Consider the following 16,261-nt stretch of genomic DNA (forward strand, 5'->3'; position numbering starts at 1 on the left):
TGTCTCCCATTCTCTACATAACCACTACTTTAATCCTATGTTATAGAATCAGATCTAGAGTTATAAGGTACTTGAAAGGACAACTATTTTAACATCCCCATTTTACAGATGAGGAAATTAAGGCCCAGAGAGGTTAAGTGATTTGCCCAAAGTCATTCAGTCATCAAAGGATGGAGTCTTAGTTGCATACTCAGGTCTTCTAACTTCCAATTCATCAATTCTCCATTGTACCATACCGGGCCTTTGAGGTTCCTGGATTTTCCTCTTTTTAATCTTGGCTTATGCAAGGAATGGAAATCCTTCTTCCTTTGATTTGTGGGACATGTAGTATGATTAAAATCAAAATTTTATCAGTAATTATGGGAGGGAGAGATTAACATTATGCCAAACAATTTACAAGACATTTAGTACTCAGCCTTACATAAGAATTCAGCTTGAGGGCTGGAAGAGATCACATTTGTAGCACAACCTCCTCATTTTATTGATGAGGAAACAAAGTCTCAGGCATCAGTAGATTGTGCCTTTAGTTAAACTTTTCTGGCTTTTTTCTTCTGGAAAAGATCAAGTTATCCCTTTTTGAGTTCTCAGAATCCATTGGTTACCCACCTCTTCAAAATCAATAGATGAAGGATCAAAGGTCAGAGCTCTTTACATCTACAGTCACCTATATTTGGGTTAGAGGCAATGAACTGTGGTAGAATTCATAGCCAAGGGATCTGGGTTTAAGTTTTATCTCAGCCATCTGAGGGTCAACTGAAAGAACTGCAGATTTGAGAAGCCTTTAGAGAGTGAAGCACTATAGTTGTTTTCAAGTGTTTTAAGAGCTATTATGTGGGAAATACATGAGACTTGTCATGTTTGTCTGAGGAGTGTAAAACTAGGAGCAATCTGTGAAAGTTTCCTCAAGGAGGTAGTGAGTTTTGCTTCTTGTTTTGATACAGTTTGGGCAAGATGCCTTCTGGGGTCTCTCTCTCTCTCAACTCAGAGATACTTATCACTGTTTATGATTTACCAGCTGTTATTCATTGCAAATCATTTGATCTCTTGAAGCCTCAGTTTCCTCATGTGTAAAATGTGAATGATATTTACATTATCTTCCTCAGAATTGTTGTGAAGAAAGTGCTTTGACAATTTTAAAACCTAATGAGTCATTAGTTAATTAAATTATTCATTCATTAATAAAGGTATTATAAAGTGCTGCTTGGTAATCTCCTTCCTCAAAAGTTGCCACCCCCCTCTCTAAGAGAACAGCATACATCAAATAGTTTGACACTTGGCCTTTCAAGTACTGGGTAAGAAGAACAGGAGGCAAGGAATAAAAAGCAGTAGAAGTAAAGTTTTTCTCCATGAGAATACTGTAGGTGATAATTCCTGCCTCAAGAGAGATTTGGAAACAAACAGAAAATTTATAAAATGGCCCATGACACTGTTCTAGATCCTTACTCATCACGCTTTGTTGCTGAAGAGGATCAAATGATCCCTGTTCACATTTCACAATGTCCCGCACGTGCTGACATTCATTTGGAAAGTGCCATCTGTCAACAGGAACCAAAAACAAAGTCATTTTCCCAGACGTCTTTGACAAGACACTTGCCTTTGTTCTCAGTGTGTACAGCATTCTTCATAATAGTGGTTTGATTTTTGTGTGAAATGTGATTGATTTGAGCTCTGACAGACACAATCCTTTACCTTAATAAAGGGAGGATAAATAAAATTGTGAAAGCAACATTTGTGCTGGCTACCTTTCTTGGCACTAGATCTCAAAGCTGTCGGCAATTTATCACTATGCCAAAAGAGGGGGAGAGGGAGAGCAAGAGAGAGAAAGACAGAGACAGAGACAGAGAGAAGGGATGGAGGAAGGAAGGAAGGAAAGGAAAGAAAGGAAAGAGGAAGGAAGGAAGGAAAGGAAAGAAAGGAAAGAGGAAGGAAGGAAGGAAAGGAAAGAAAGGAAAGAGGAAAGAAGGAAGGAAGGAAGGAAGGAAGGAAGGAAGGAAGGAAGGAAGGAAGGAAGGAAGGAAGGAAGGAAGGAAGGAAGGAAGGAAGGAAGGAAGGAAGGAAGGAGAGAGACAGAGAAAGGATGCAATATTAAATCTTAGTATTACAAGTCCTCATTTTTATACTCCCTATCTAAATAAAATGAAAACATTTGTAAAGCTCTTTGAGGCAAAAAAAAAACCTATTCTCTAAAATTATTTTTCTATTATGTGTAAATGAATAGACAAAATTTCCCAACCTTCCTATTATGAGATGACTTTTTGTAGTTTCTATGCAGTGAAGATTCAGCTCAAAATGATAAAAAATTAATTCCTTTGTGAAACTTTCTTTTCTTTTGCAGGTGATAATTATACAGCACTTTGATAGAAATATAAGAGAGAATGCCTGAGGAAATATGTCCTTCCAAAGAAAGAAACCAAGTTATTGAAAATGCTGGACTTGAAGGGAGTCAAGGAAGCCAAGAAGCAAAGATGAAGAAAGAGGGCATTCCTGGCATGGGAGATAACTGAAAAGGTTTGGAGGTGGAAGAAGAAGCATCACATGTAAGAAACAGCAAGGGGGCTGTGAAGAATTTCATTTAAAAGAGTCTTGGAACACCTAAGGTGTTAGATGGTTCCATTAGATGAATTTGAGTATTAGCCTCTATAGGTACCTACTTACACTTGTGTAATGTGTAGTTACACTTACACAGAGTTCTTTCTCTGTAATTAAAGGAGGAAATATTCTTCAGATTCCACATTAGAGTATAAAGAAATCAAGACTTGGACAGATCAAACTACTTTCAAATTAACTGGGACCTATTCAGTTTACTGTAATTAATTTGTATGACTGCTATGGAGATAGGACAGATCTGGAGGTCTGAGTCCAAGGTACCCATAATAAATAGGCCTGACCAACATATCCAAATTAGAAGCAGAATATCTATTTTTCCTGGCATTATTCAAGATTCTGTCTTATTTTCAAATTTGTCCTTTGTCTTTTTTTAAACTGCTATATTGTCAAATTATTATATTGTCAGCTTTATAATAATATCTAAAATAATATCTATAATAGTTACAATAATAGCATTTACAGAACATTTTAAGGTTTCCAAAGTGCTTTCCAAATACCATCTCAGTTGATCCCCATCGCAACTCTGTAAGCTAGGTGTTACTATCCCCATTTTGCAGATGAGAACATGAAAGTGGGTAGAAGTTAAGTGAGTTACCCACGGTCACTCACCTTGTAATTCAGACCTTCCTGCCTCCACGTGTAGTATTCTCTATCCACTATACTAAGAATGGTCCCACCTTCAGGAAATCTTTAAGAAAAGTGTCATAAAATTCAAAGGGCCCTCATGAACAGAGCCCCTTTGATGCTCTAGGAAACCTTATGGGAAAATGTTTCGAGTTTTGGACCAGTTGAATCTTTTATTGCCTCCAGTTTTGCTGCCTTATAAAGACATATAACCTAATTCATGATAATCACCTTTTACTGAATGTCATTTTAATCTTCAGTTGGGATGGCATGAGACAAGTATATGGAAAGAAGATAAAAATTTCAGGGCCTGAGTTTCTTACAAACATTGACTGATGCTCACTGTTGCTTTCCAAAGTCTACTTTAAAATATTCATAGAAAACTCCTTTTTGAATCACTAGGTTGTAAGTGAAATAGGTGAAAGAATATCAGCAACGTTTGTATTGAACAGTGATGCCCTAGAAATGCTCAAACTCACAACCGCAAAAAGAGTGAAGAATTGTATTTAGATAATAAAAACAGAATATTTTAAGAAAGGCTCTGATAATCAGAAAGTTTTCCGAGTCAAAGCATACAATGTAACACTAAAAGAGGAAGAGAAGGGAAAGAAAAGGCAGCCAACACCCAGATCCATATTCGTATATAAAGACAATCTTTCCTTATCTCTTGTAATTTTCCTTATGAACAGGTCAGTACTAATTGAACTAATTTTCAGTGACAAAGTAGATAATTTAGTAGAAGTCTTTTAACTGGTCTTTGAGACTCCAGTGTTTTTCCTACTGATTATTAGATTACTCCTCAAAAAATAACTACTTTGATCACATAACTCATCTGCTCGAAAACCTTCAACAGTTCCCTAGTGATGATCAGTTTCAAGCCCCTTCAAGGTTCTTCACAATCCAACTTCAAACTGTCTCTGCTCCCACTACTGCTCTACATTAACTTGTCAATCTTGGCCATTTATTGGCTAGTTAACTCACTCCCCTAAACACTCCTTGTGCTTTCCTTCCTTTTTGCTTACAGTAGAATCACCCAATCAAAGTCAGTCTTTTCTTTCTTCTATTAAATCTTTCTTCATCACTCAGTCTCAAATAAATTCCTGTCTCAAACTCTCACAATGTTCATTAGTTTCCTAATTCGTTTTACAACTATTGTCTTGTGGCAACTTTTCTGTTGTATCTTGAACTGTTCTTAAAAGTATATTGTAATTTTCATATGTTTAGGAACTATTTCCCAAACTACATTGTATCTTCTTTGAGGTTAGGAAATATGTCTTCATGTTTCTTTGATTCCCTCTGATTACATAATTCCTTTGTATAGTAGACTCTCAATAAACAGTTGTTCATTTGAAAGAAATTTTTTATTTCATTAATTTTTTATTGAGTATTCTTGAAAGGTGAAAAACTAAACATACCCAACAGATTCAGTAGCGGATGCATCACAATCTTTCTATATGATTATGAGAAAGCCAGTTGGATTGGAAAGAATATTCTTTGCTGTTTAGAGGCAGTGTTCATGAACCAAGAGAAATTGGATCCATGGATTTTTTAAAATCCTATTCTACTCTGCTACACTTGTCTCACAAAGCAATGGTTGCCCAAGTATTTTTGTCTTACCATTTAAATAATCCATTAGTGTCTACATATGAATGCCCTGTTTCCAAAAAGAGGTATTTTAGCAGAAGGGGGAATGTGATCTTATGAAAAAAGATTTTTACTCATACCAATCCTTCACAATCAGTCTTGTGCTCATTCTCCCCTACAGTTTAAAAAAAGAAACAAAACAAAACAAACACAATTTCACTGCAGCTATTATGTCTCCATGGAAAATTATTTAGTTCATTACAGTTTTCCTTGAGGAATGCAGATTAACTGTAATTATATGTGGCACTTTTGAAACAATATAGCTTTGTTCCAACCAACCATTTCCTTTTCAAATATTTTAGGCAGATTAGCTATAACCAACATGCTTTTATTTCAGCATGTTCATTGAAAACAATCTATTTTTCCTTCCTTCCAAACATGATATTTTCATTAAAGTTATTTCTTTTCACTGGAAAAAGTCACATTTTAATATAAAAGCAGAAGGGAAATAAAAACCACATATGTGTATAGATTCATGTGCTCAAACCTTAACAATACATCATAAGAGGACATGTTTATTGACATAATAATACAAGACTTGGCTTCAGTATCATATATAATCCTTTCATCCAGAGAAAACATATAATTAATGGATCTTTAACGCAGAGACCCAGTAGTGTCTCAGTACTACCATTTAGAGTCTTCATGCTACATTCTATGTCTTTTTCAACTATGTAAACTGTACTACTCACTTGTACAGTTTAAGATGATTTTTTAAAAAATATGTTTGATGAATATATAGATCAAAATCAATATGTAGACTAAAAATAAAGATCAATTTTATTTTACTTAACAAGCATTAAGCATCTATTACTACTATTACTACTGGGTAGCTAGCATTTATATAGAGCTGTAAAGTTTATAAAGTTTATCATCTTGTTTTATCCTCACAACAACCCTGGGAGAGAAGTGGTATTATGATCCCCATTTTACATAGGAGAGAGCTAAGGCAAATAGACATTAAGTGACTTGAGTAGAGTCACACTGCTAGTAAGTGTCTGAGGGAAGACTTGAAATGAGGTCTTCCTGACTCTGAGTGAAGTATTCTTTCCACTGTACCACCTGGCTGTCCTATGTGCCAAGCACTGTGCTAGGTTCTAGAGATTCAAAACCGGAAATGAAACTTTCTCCACCACTAAGAAGCTTACATTCTCCTGGAGGTAGAGGGGATTTGGGTGAGTTAGAAGGAAGACATATACGCAGAAAAGTAAAAATAAAATACGAAGTAAATGTGAAAGCATTTCAGGGATGTTCATAGAATAAGGGGGAAATGAAAACAAATAACCTGGTTGCTTCTTATGGAGTTTTATTAACTTATTAGATCATTAAAGCAAAAAAAAAAAAAAAAGCAGAATATAACTCTCATCAATCTATGAAGATTTAGGTGTGGAGTAAGTTATTCCTTCCAATCATGATTTCTTTGGCCTATATCTCTCATTAACGTTTCGTGTCTTGGTCCTAAGAAGTTTCTATGAAAGAAGTTAGCTCCTTTTTGTAAAAGTGGTTGCAAAAGCAGGAATCACCTTCCAGGAATCAGTTCATTTAAGCATAATTATGTGTGAGTATGTATTTACTGATATGGTGTCCTTAATGTAGCGCTGAGCAAAGCTAATCAGGGGGTCAATTCTGACGATTACCCTAACTTTTGAGGATATCTTTTTTTTGTTATGCTGAGCAACACACAAAAAATATTATTCTTTAACCAAAAAAAAAATCCCATTTTCATTTAGCAGACATACTTGTATTATAAATAAAACTTAAAAAGATGTGTGTGTGTGTGTGTGTGTGTGTGTGTGTGTTTTGAGGGACTGGAACATATTTTATTGGACATAATGAGCACTTTGCTTCAGCCACATTCATCAAAATAATATGTATTATGTGACCACCTAGAAGGGTGGGGCATCTGCAGCCTTGAGGCCACATATGACCTTCTAGGTCCTTGGGTGTGGCCTTTTGACTTAGTCCAAGTTTTACAAAAGAAATACTTTTATTAAGGGGATTTGGTCTGGGAAGTTTGGATTCAGTCCAAGGGCTCCACTTGAGGACCTAGAGGGCCACATGTGGCCTTAAGGTCTTAGGTTCCCCACCCCTGACCTAAACCTATTCTAGTTTACATTCTTTTCTCATTAAATTCTTTTCTAGCTTTGAAATACACCCAAATGGAGAACAACACCAAGACTCACAAATTAACCATAAGTCTGACAAAGATGTCAGCAGAATCTTGGGGATCGTATTCAATACAAAAGACATAATACATAAACTGGTAATAACAATGCCTAACATTTATAGTTCTTTAAAGTTTGTGAAGAATTTATAAATATTATCTTCATTGTATTCTCAGGACAACCCTGGAAAGGTTGCTGTTCAGTCATTTTTCCATTGTTTGTCTGACTCTGTGACCTCATCTGGGATTTTCTTGGTACTAGATACTGGAGTGGTTTGCCATTTCTTTCTCCAGCTCATTTTACAGATGAGGAAACTGAGGCAAATTAAATGACTTAAATGACTTGCCCAGGGTCACATAGTGTTGGGATTGGAAGCTCAATTCCGTGTGGACAGTCTCGGGCGGGTAAAGGTGGGAGCTTCTAAATCTTAGAGCTCTCACGAGACCCTCCCAGGAACGGCAGGGAATCGAGGTGAACCTAGCTATCTCGAGTAATTCCGCCTCTTCCCGTGAGAAACGTGATGGGAGAGAGATCTCCCCGCCTTCGAGATGGTCCCAGATTGGAGCACACCTAGTTACCTAACAGCACGGTATTGAGATGCAAACTGTGTGGCTGAAGGTTAAGTAGGATTGAGGAAGCCTGAAAGCTCTCTTAGCACGTGAGGAGCCAAGAGGACAGTAGGCTCCGCTCCTCTTCTTTCCTCTCTCCCCTCCCCCTCTCTCCCCGCTTGTACTTCTACTTCCAATTCCTTAAGATCCTAACCTCCTTAGGAAATCTCCCCCTCTTCCTCCTAAGGAAGACCCCCCTGCACTTGTAACTAGACCCTGAAATAAAGCTCAACCCTTGTTCGACTCTGGAACGTCCTTTCTCTCATATGTGCATCCGGTTTTGGCCAGCCGAAGACCTCGGGAGGTGAGGTAAGAAAGACTCGGGTAGCCCACACAGGCCCCTAGGCCTGACAACATAGGTAGAAAGTGTCTGGGCCAAGATTTGAACTCAGGAAGATGAGTCTTCTTGACATCAGGCCAAGCACTCTGTCTACTGAGCCACCTAGTTGCCCCTAGTAGTAGTAGCAGATGTCATTTATATAGTACCTTAAGGTTGTAAGGTGTTTTATTATCTTTTTTTATTTTCACAAGCCTGGGAAGTAGGTGGTATTATTATATCCAATTTACAGTTAAGGAAACTGAAGTAGATAAGAGATTTTTCTAAAGTGACTTGACTAGGATCACACTGCTATTAAGTGTCTGAGGTCATATTTGAACTTCAGGTCCAGCACTCTATCTACTGTGCCACCTAGCTGCTATAGGGTAAAAGATATTTTTATAAACAAGTTTTATTCTACTATTCAACTGAGACATTGATATATGTGCTCAAATCTTTGTTGACTATTTACTCATAGGACAATCTGACACTTGCCCAGAGATCTTTACACAAAACCTAAAGGTTTACATATGATTTCATGGGAAGTTACTAAGCTTTCTTTTGGGATATCATTCAAACTATGAGACATAAAAAGAAAACGTGGAGATTGCCTAATTTCCATGTATTAGTAAGTGTAGAGAAAATTCTTTTCAGTCAAAAGAAAGTCCTTTTATATGCTCTCTCTCTCTCTCTCTCTCTCTCTCTCTCTTTGTCTCTCCTACTATCTCTCTCAGTCTCTCTGTCTTTCTCTCTCTGTCTCTGTCTCTCTGTCTCTCTCCCCTCCACTGTCTCTCTCTATCTCTGTCTCTCTGTCTCTCTCCCCTCCACTGTCTCTCTCTATCTCTCTGTGTCTGTCTCTGTCACTCTTTCTTCTTCCCTCCCTCCTCTTAGGATTAGATTGAGAAAAAACTGTGTTGGGTGAAATCAAGGATGTTTCCTATCAATAGATGCTTGTGATCGTTCAGGCAATTGTTGGATAATGAAAATAGATGCAGATTGATAGACAGGAGAAGAAGACAGTTATCTGGCCAGAAATGCAGCTATCAGCAATGCAAAAAGAAAAAAAAACTCTGGACTACAACTGAGTTTACGCTAAAAAATTAATCCACTTATATAAATGAACCCACCAGTCCTCTAGAAATGAAAACCAAGGAACTGAGATTCAATTGTTTTAAGTGGCTTGCCTCCAGAATACCATTACTGAGATTCTGCAGCTAAAACATTTGTGTGGCTATAAGTAACAGAAATGAGTAGAGAGCTTGTATGATAATAAGCATAGCTAACATTTGCACAAAGGCTTTACTGTTTACAGAGCACTTTATATCTATTATCTCATTTGGCTAGTTATCTAATTGGACCTGCAAAATGTATGTCAATCTAAACAGAACTATTTACCTCACGGAGCAGGCAAATTGTAATTATAATAAAAATTTTATCTTAGTACTTCTATGTTTATAGAAACATAAATGTATAGATATATAGATACCTACAAATTGCTGTATATATGAAAGAGATGAGGTAGGATGGCATGGTAGACTGCTACTAGACTTGAGAGTCAGGAAGATGTAGGTTCAAATTCTGCTCTTAGAAACACATTAACTGGATGACCTTGCAGAAATCTTAATCTTTCTGAGCCTCAGGCAATTCTCTAGGTATGTAAATTATGCATTAGATGCTTTGTTGGGAGTAGTTTCCACACTGACAAGATCATAGGTCCTTGACGTATTGATCTATATATGTGCAGTACCTACCTGACTTTCATTTATCCTGAACAGCTTGTCTGCTCCCTTCTAGTGGGTCCTTCAGAACGCATATTCCAAGGTTAACAAAAGTCCCTTAATCCTGGACATTTTCCTCTGAGTTGGGGGTAGATGCTTACTGTGACTTCATTGGTGAAAGGAGTCCTTAGTGAAGAAACTCACTTTATTGTTGTTCAATCATATCTGACTCAGTGACTCTGTGGACCACACTACAGCAGGTCCTTCTGTTCTCTACCCTCTTGAAGTCTGATCTACCACATGTTCACTGTTTCCATGACACTATCTATCCAACTCATCTTCTGTGCTTTCAATCTTCCCCAACATCAAGGTCTTTTCCAACGAGTCTTGTCTTCTCATAATAGCAGATGACATGTACACCTTTGGTTCCTGATCGGCATTTCCAGACTTTTGTTCTGACCCAATCATTCCACAACCACTTCTTTGGCCACACTTTTTGTCATTGTTGTTTAGTCATTTCAGTCATGCCCAATTCTTTGTGACCCCATTTGGGATTTTATTGGCAAAGATACTGGAGTGGTTTGCCATTTCCTTCTCCAGTTCATTTTACAGATGAGGAAATTAAGGCAAACTGGATTAAGTGACTTGCCCAGAAGCACACAGCTAGTAAGTCAGATTTAAACTAAGGAAGATGAATCTTCCTGACTTCAGACCAGAATTCTGTCCACGATGTCACCCACCTGTTAAATTACTCTCTCCTTATCCTTGTTTTTATTGTCTACTGACCTATTCACTTGTCTGCTTCTCTCTATGATTTTTCTACCTATCTTATAGTTTTTTTAAATATTCTTTATTGTGAACTTAACAATTATCATCAAACATTTCAATATACAAAAGAGAACAAGAAAGAAGATTATGTTGGAAACTATGAACTGTTATATACAGCTGTTTTAAAAAGTCTATATGTTTATATTAAATTTAACAAGGTGGGAATAAAATTATTCTATATGTTTATGTCCCTTTCACTTATTTCTTCTGAGCCTTTAAAAAAAAGACTTTTGCTTTTTCTCTTTTGAGTGCATACCTATTACTATCAATCATTCAAACAAACAAGCATTTACAAAGTACCTACTGTGTGCTACCCACTAACACACTTAACACTCTCTTCCAATAGAAGCTCTAACATTGAAATAAACTCCATACTTCTTCATGACATCTCTGAACCTATTATCATCCTTGGGAAACCTTAATATCCTTAACAACCCTGCAACCTAACCTTACAGGCTTTTTTAAAACTCCTCAATTCCTACAACCTGTAACTCTATTTCAACTACCCAACAAGCTGGTCAGACCTTAGAGCTCATCATTAACGAAAACAGCTCTTCTTCTAAGATCTGATACTCGGAAATTTATCTCAGACCACAATCTATTGACCTTCCAATTCCTCCATTTCTTCACTCCTCCCAAATCTATTTCATGTCTTTTTTTTAGGCTTTTGGCACCTCCATTCCTTCTGACCCTCCCAATCTATCGACTGCTCTGACTTTATTTTCATTCCCAGGCAGTATTGTCTATAGAGATATTAGTCATTTCAATAATGCTTTTTCTTCCACCTTTGAATCATTTTTTCCCTTTGACCTTATTACTTCAGTGCTACTGAATTCTGCTGAACAAAATCTTGAAATTGTATTGTCTGATAAAAAGTCACTATGACTAACTACTGCTCTCTCTTGGTCTCTGTCTCTCTCTCTGTCTCTCTCCCTCTCTCCAAGGTTGTTAATTATCTTACCTCCTTATTAACAAATCCAGTGATTCATTTTTCTGTCCCCATCCTTCTTATGGACATTTGGTACTATGGACCAGAACCACAAAACCACAGCACCACAGATTTCTAGAGTTGGAGAGGACCTCAGAGGTCAACTAGTCCAAGATGAACCTGAACAAGAATTTCAACTATGACATCCTATACAAGTGATCATCCAGTCTCAACAGGAAACCCTCCAGGGAAGCCACCTGTATGTCAAGACAGTATATTCTACCTTGAAAAGATCTAACCATTAGGAAGTTTTTCCTTAAATCAAATTTAAATGAATATCTTTCTAACTTCCTCCCATCTTTCCTCATTCTGTACTTTGGTGCCAAACAGAATGAATAGACTACCTGTTCTACTTGACAGCCTTTCAAATATTTGAAAACAACTACTATATCCCAACAACCCTTATTTCCCTGTCTTCTTTAGTCTAAGCAAATCCCAGTTCTTTCAAATGCACTGTCTGGCAAATCCCTTCATTAATTCTCTGGGGCTTGTCAATACCTTTCCTAAAAGGGAGTGCCCCAAAATGAAAACAATACTTCATATGTGGTCTGATCAGGTCAGAATACAAAGCTATCACCTCAGTGTGACTTTCTTATTAAATCCTAATATTTCATGGCTTTTGAGGGGGGCAGCCATATCAAACTATAATTAATAGTCCATTAAAGCTACCAGATTTTTTTTTAAATGAACCCATGTGAAATTTTATTTTTATTCTTTTTGTCTCATCTTATCAGATTTTTTAGCCCAAAGTTCTAGCCTGTTAAGATCCTTTTTTAAAAAATCTTGTCATCTTTTACATTAATTATCCCTCCTGACTTTTGGTTATTTGCGATTTTGATAAGTATGCCAGCTAAACAATTTATCTAAGTTTTTATGTAGTCATTGATAAAATACAAGGGCAGCACAGGACTTGGAGACATTCCTTTAGAGACTTTCTTCCAAGCTGACATCAAACCTTTGGGTCTGACCATTTCACTAGCTCTACATCTAGTCTACATCTCTCCATCTTTTCCACAAGAATAGCATGAGGGATGTTGTCAAACGCTTTGATAAAATCTGGGTACAAGGCACTGCCCCTCTCATATGTGAACAGTTTGGCTGCTGAAAGGGGAAAAAGAAGAACATTTTCATAAGAACATTTGGATACATAACATTTGCATCCAAAAATGGATAAAAATCAACTTGTGAAGAAAAGTAGTCTCTCAGATAAAATGTTACGGAGAGACACAGGCTGTTCTGAAGACCAGATAGACAATTGCCTCTCAGATGAATGCACTAATGGGACTTATCTGAAGCCAGAGAACTGAAATAGCATGGCTACAAGGCAATGTGGCCCATCAACCCATTTTCATGTGACTTATTCTAGAGATTCAGAGACAAAATTGTCGATAAAATAACTATTAGGGAATTGTGGAAATTTTATATAATTTGGGGTCCATACCTGATAAAAAAAAGTTGATTTTTTAAAAATTTTTATCTCCTAATGTAAAGATGAATCACTGACTCTCAAGAAACTCTGATTTGAGTCAATGGAAGAGGTAAGAAGCCAGAGAGAATAAGTTTTGAGAAGAAGCTATTGGATGAGATAAAGCAACAAGCAGGAGAATAATCTCAACAAGTAAAACTTGCAAGAAATTGGCAACAGAAGGCATTAAAAGCTTCCAGTTGAGACAACAGAGTTCTCAATTGCTTTGTTGGGAACTTGCTGATTGGAAAAGCAGCATTGCTTTGTTCATTGGCTGGAGAAAGCCAAGTGTAGTCTAGAAAGGGGCAGCTAGGTGGCACAGTGGATAGAGTACTGGGCCTGAAAGAAGGGACACTCATTTTCCTGAGTTCAAATCTGACCTTAGACATTTAAATAGTTATGTAACCCTAGGGAAGTCACTTAATGCTGTTTGCCTTACTTCTTCACCTGTAAAATGAGAGGGAGAAAGAAACGGCAAACCAACTCTAGCATCTTTGCCAAGAAAACCCCAAACGGGTCACAGAGTCTAACACAACTGACGCTATTGAACAATAACAACAGTTATTAGAAATTCAGTGGAAGAGAGCTGAATGTTATTGCTACGTAAGGAGCTTTCAGAACTTATTACATTTTAGTGCCATTTCTATCCTGAGAGAAGGGAAAGCTCTTTATATAGTAGAAGGCAACAGGCTCTCTCTTGATAAAGAGGAAAATACACAGAGGAAGACCAAGTTTTTGATTGTTCTGCTATAAGCTGTGCTTTGCTGTGAGGAAACATGGAATTGATCGGACAAAGAATACCTTCTATTTGCAGATCTGAGGATTCTGGAAGTTTTCTCACTAAAGGGAACATCTTGTCACTGAGAGGGTGTAATAGGTTTTTTTCAGTGTCATAGTCAAAGTGATTGTGGTTCATTAGCTTGAAAGCGGAGGAGGAGAGGCTTTGCCAAGCAGGATTGGAGTGAGAACCACAAGGGAGGAATACCTAGCAGAAAAGTGACTTTTATGAAGGGTAGATTGTTCCTGAGGGCTGAGGACTTCAGTGCCTGCAGACCAAAGTTGTGAGTTGCCCCAGGCCCATGTATTTCCCCATGCCTGTGCTTTGCTTCTAGATTTAAGTGTGTGCCCACTCTCCCTTAAAAAAACACTGTGTGCATTGATGGTTGATTGTGACCCAAGTTTGTAGGTGGACTATGGTGTTTTGTTTATTCCTGTTTTTCCTTTCTATTGAGTAAATGTATGATTATTTTTGCTTTTGTTTTACCATTCAGCTTTATGTTCAAGAGTTAATGGTATCATGGTGACTAACTCTGTGTATTGGGAAGTATACTAGCTCAGGAACTACAGTGCAAGTAGGAGAACACACACACACACACACACACACACACACACACACACTTTTAGCTCACAAGCATTCAACCATTTTTTTTTTCTCCAGCTCATTTTACAGATAAGGAAACTAAGGCAAACCAAGTTAAGTGACTTACCCAAGGTCACATAACTAGTAAGTGTCTAAGGCCAAAATTTGAACTCAGGAAGATGAGTCTCCCTGATTCCAGTCTAGGCATTCTATTCACTGTGCCATCTAGCTGCCTTAATTCCTACTCCCACCCATATGAAATCAATCCTCAAATTTCTTTGCCTAAGTCAATCTCTCTCTCTCTCTCTCTCTCTCTCTCTCTCTCTCTCTCTCTCTCTCTCTCTCTCTCTCTCTCTCTCTCTCTCTGTATTTACTTGAGTTTTAAAGAATAATCCTTATAAAACCTCAAATGTCTTAAGTGCAAGAATACAATGTATACCACAATCGTCCAGGGAGAATGAGAAGCCTTGGCAAAAGGTGATTATAGCAAAAGGGAAAGCAAATACTCGAAAAGCAAAGAAATGAGATGACTGGAAAACTAGCTGCGACTGATTTTTTTTCCACCAGGGGAATTACCATCAGGAGTCCAACCCCACTCTTACAGTTCCTTATTCCCCAGACCTTACCAACCTTCCCCATTTCCTGCCTTGATGGATCCCTTCCCCCAAACATCATTGCTGGCTTGCAACTGAGAGAGCCAAGGAGATTCTATCCTTCTATGTGAAGTTAGGGCCAATGAGAGAACAACTGAGCTGTTTGAGAAAAAAGAAATTATTCATACACTTTTAAGTTTAATATGCATTATTAGCACTTTATTAAGTGTAGATAATCAACAAAGCAATACATCAAACCCTGATTTGTAGCAACTGGTGATTTCTGAGTTATAAATGCCCACCCTGAAAAATTAATACTAGGTTTCACAAACCACTTAGAGGTGCTTTGAGCATACCCCTGCCTATTATGGATTCCTTGGGCTTTGAGAACTGTCCTGAGAGCCTAACCATCACTTAGAACATTATTTTTCTGGGAAAATGTTTAAGTTCCAAATTTCAATTGAAATTTTAGAATATAATCTTTTTTGTAAAATATAGAGGGGCTATATATACATATATTCACACATACATAGGAAGAAGGATGGACCTGTATTTTCCCTAGTATAAGAAGCTGCAGTTTGGCATCTTCCTTTCCACTTTTAAAGGCTTAGAGTGCCTAAAGCACTGAGAGGTTCACAGAGCCAGTCTATGCCAGGGACAAGACCTGAATCTACATCTTCCTGGCTCTGAGTCCAGCCCTTTCTCCACAATGCTGCTTATAATAATAGCCAGTACTTAATACATGTACATACAAGCAAAAAAAAAGAAAGAACTTAGCAGACAAACAGAAAGTTGAATTGTGCACCATATACTTTAATAAATCTATGTTGTTTTTAGAATATGAACACAAAGATGGGTTGTATGTATTTCTGCATATTTGCTTTTATCAAATACATTCTGAATTGACTTGAAAGTCTCAAGGTAAAAAAAAACAAAACACCTTATTGTAAAGGAAATGAAACCCCTACAATTACAGATACCATTAGATATGCTTTGACTCCTTAACAAAAGTAAACATGTATGGTTCGCTTGCATAAGCTTTAATACTTAGGTAAAAGAAAAAGAAGCGTGTTTGCACACTGTAAAATTCTTACCTCTTCCTTTGTCTTTTTTGATATAACACGAAGCCAGTCCCCGATCATGCTCAGGACAGCAGCAAAATAAGCAAGCCCTACCAGGATCCAAAACCACACCACTGGCTTGTAAATATCTAAGTATTCAATGTCTGATCCTCCTGTAACGGAAAAAGAACATGGAACAAAAATCAATCCATGCTGTATGCATGAAGCATGCCAGGTTCTTTTGGAATGTTTTCAGTTGCTTTTTTTCTTATTTGTATTACTAG

The 16,261-nt window shown here is 37.3% G+C and overlaps 1 protein-coding gene across 7 annotated transcripts in view; it reads right to left on the reverse strand.

The window, feature by feature from the left end:
* Positions 1-16,261, reverse strand: part of KCNK2 (potassium two pore domain channel subfamily K member 2) — a 285,195-nt gene that overhangs the window by 48,084 nt on the left and 220,850 nt on the right. For all 7 annotated transcript variants that reach the window (XM_072647837.1, XM_072647841.1, XM_072647840.1 and 4 more), the window contains exon 6: positions 16,011-16,150. In XM_072647837.1, coding sequence (XP_072503938.1) covers positions 16,011-16,150 — 140 coding nt within the window. The remainder of the gene's footprint in view (positions 1-16,010; positions 16,151-16,261) is intronic.

The sequence above is a fragment of the Notamacropus eugenii genome, chromosome 2 (genome assembly GCF_028372415.1).
Source record: "Notamacropus eugenii isolate mMacEug1 chromosome 2, mMacEug1.pri_v2, whole genome shotgun sequence".
Lineage (NCBI taxonomy): Eukaryota > Metazoa > Chordata > Mammalia > Diprotodontia > Macropodidae > Notamacropus > Notamacropus eugenii.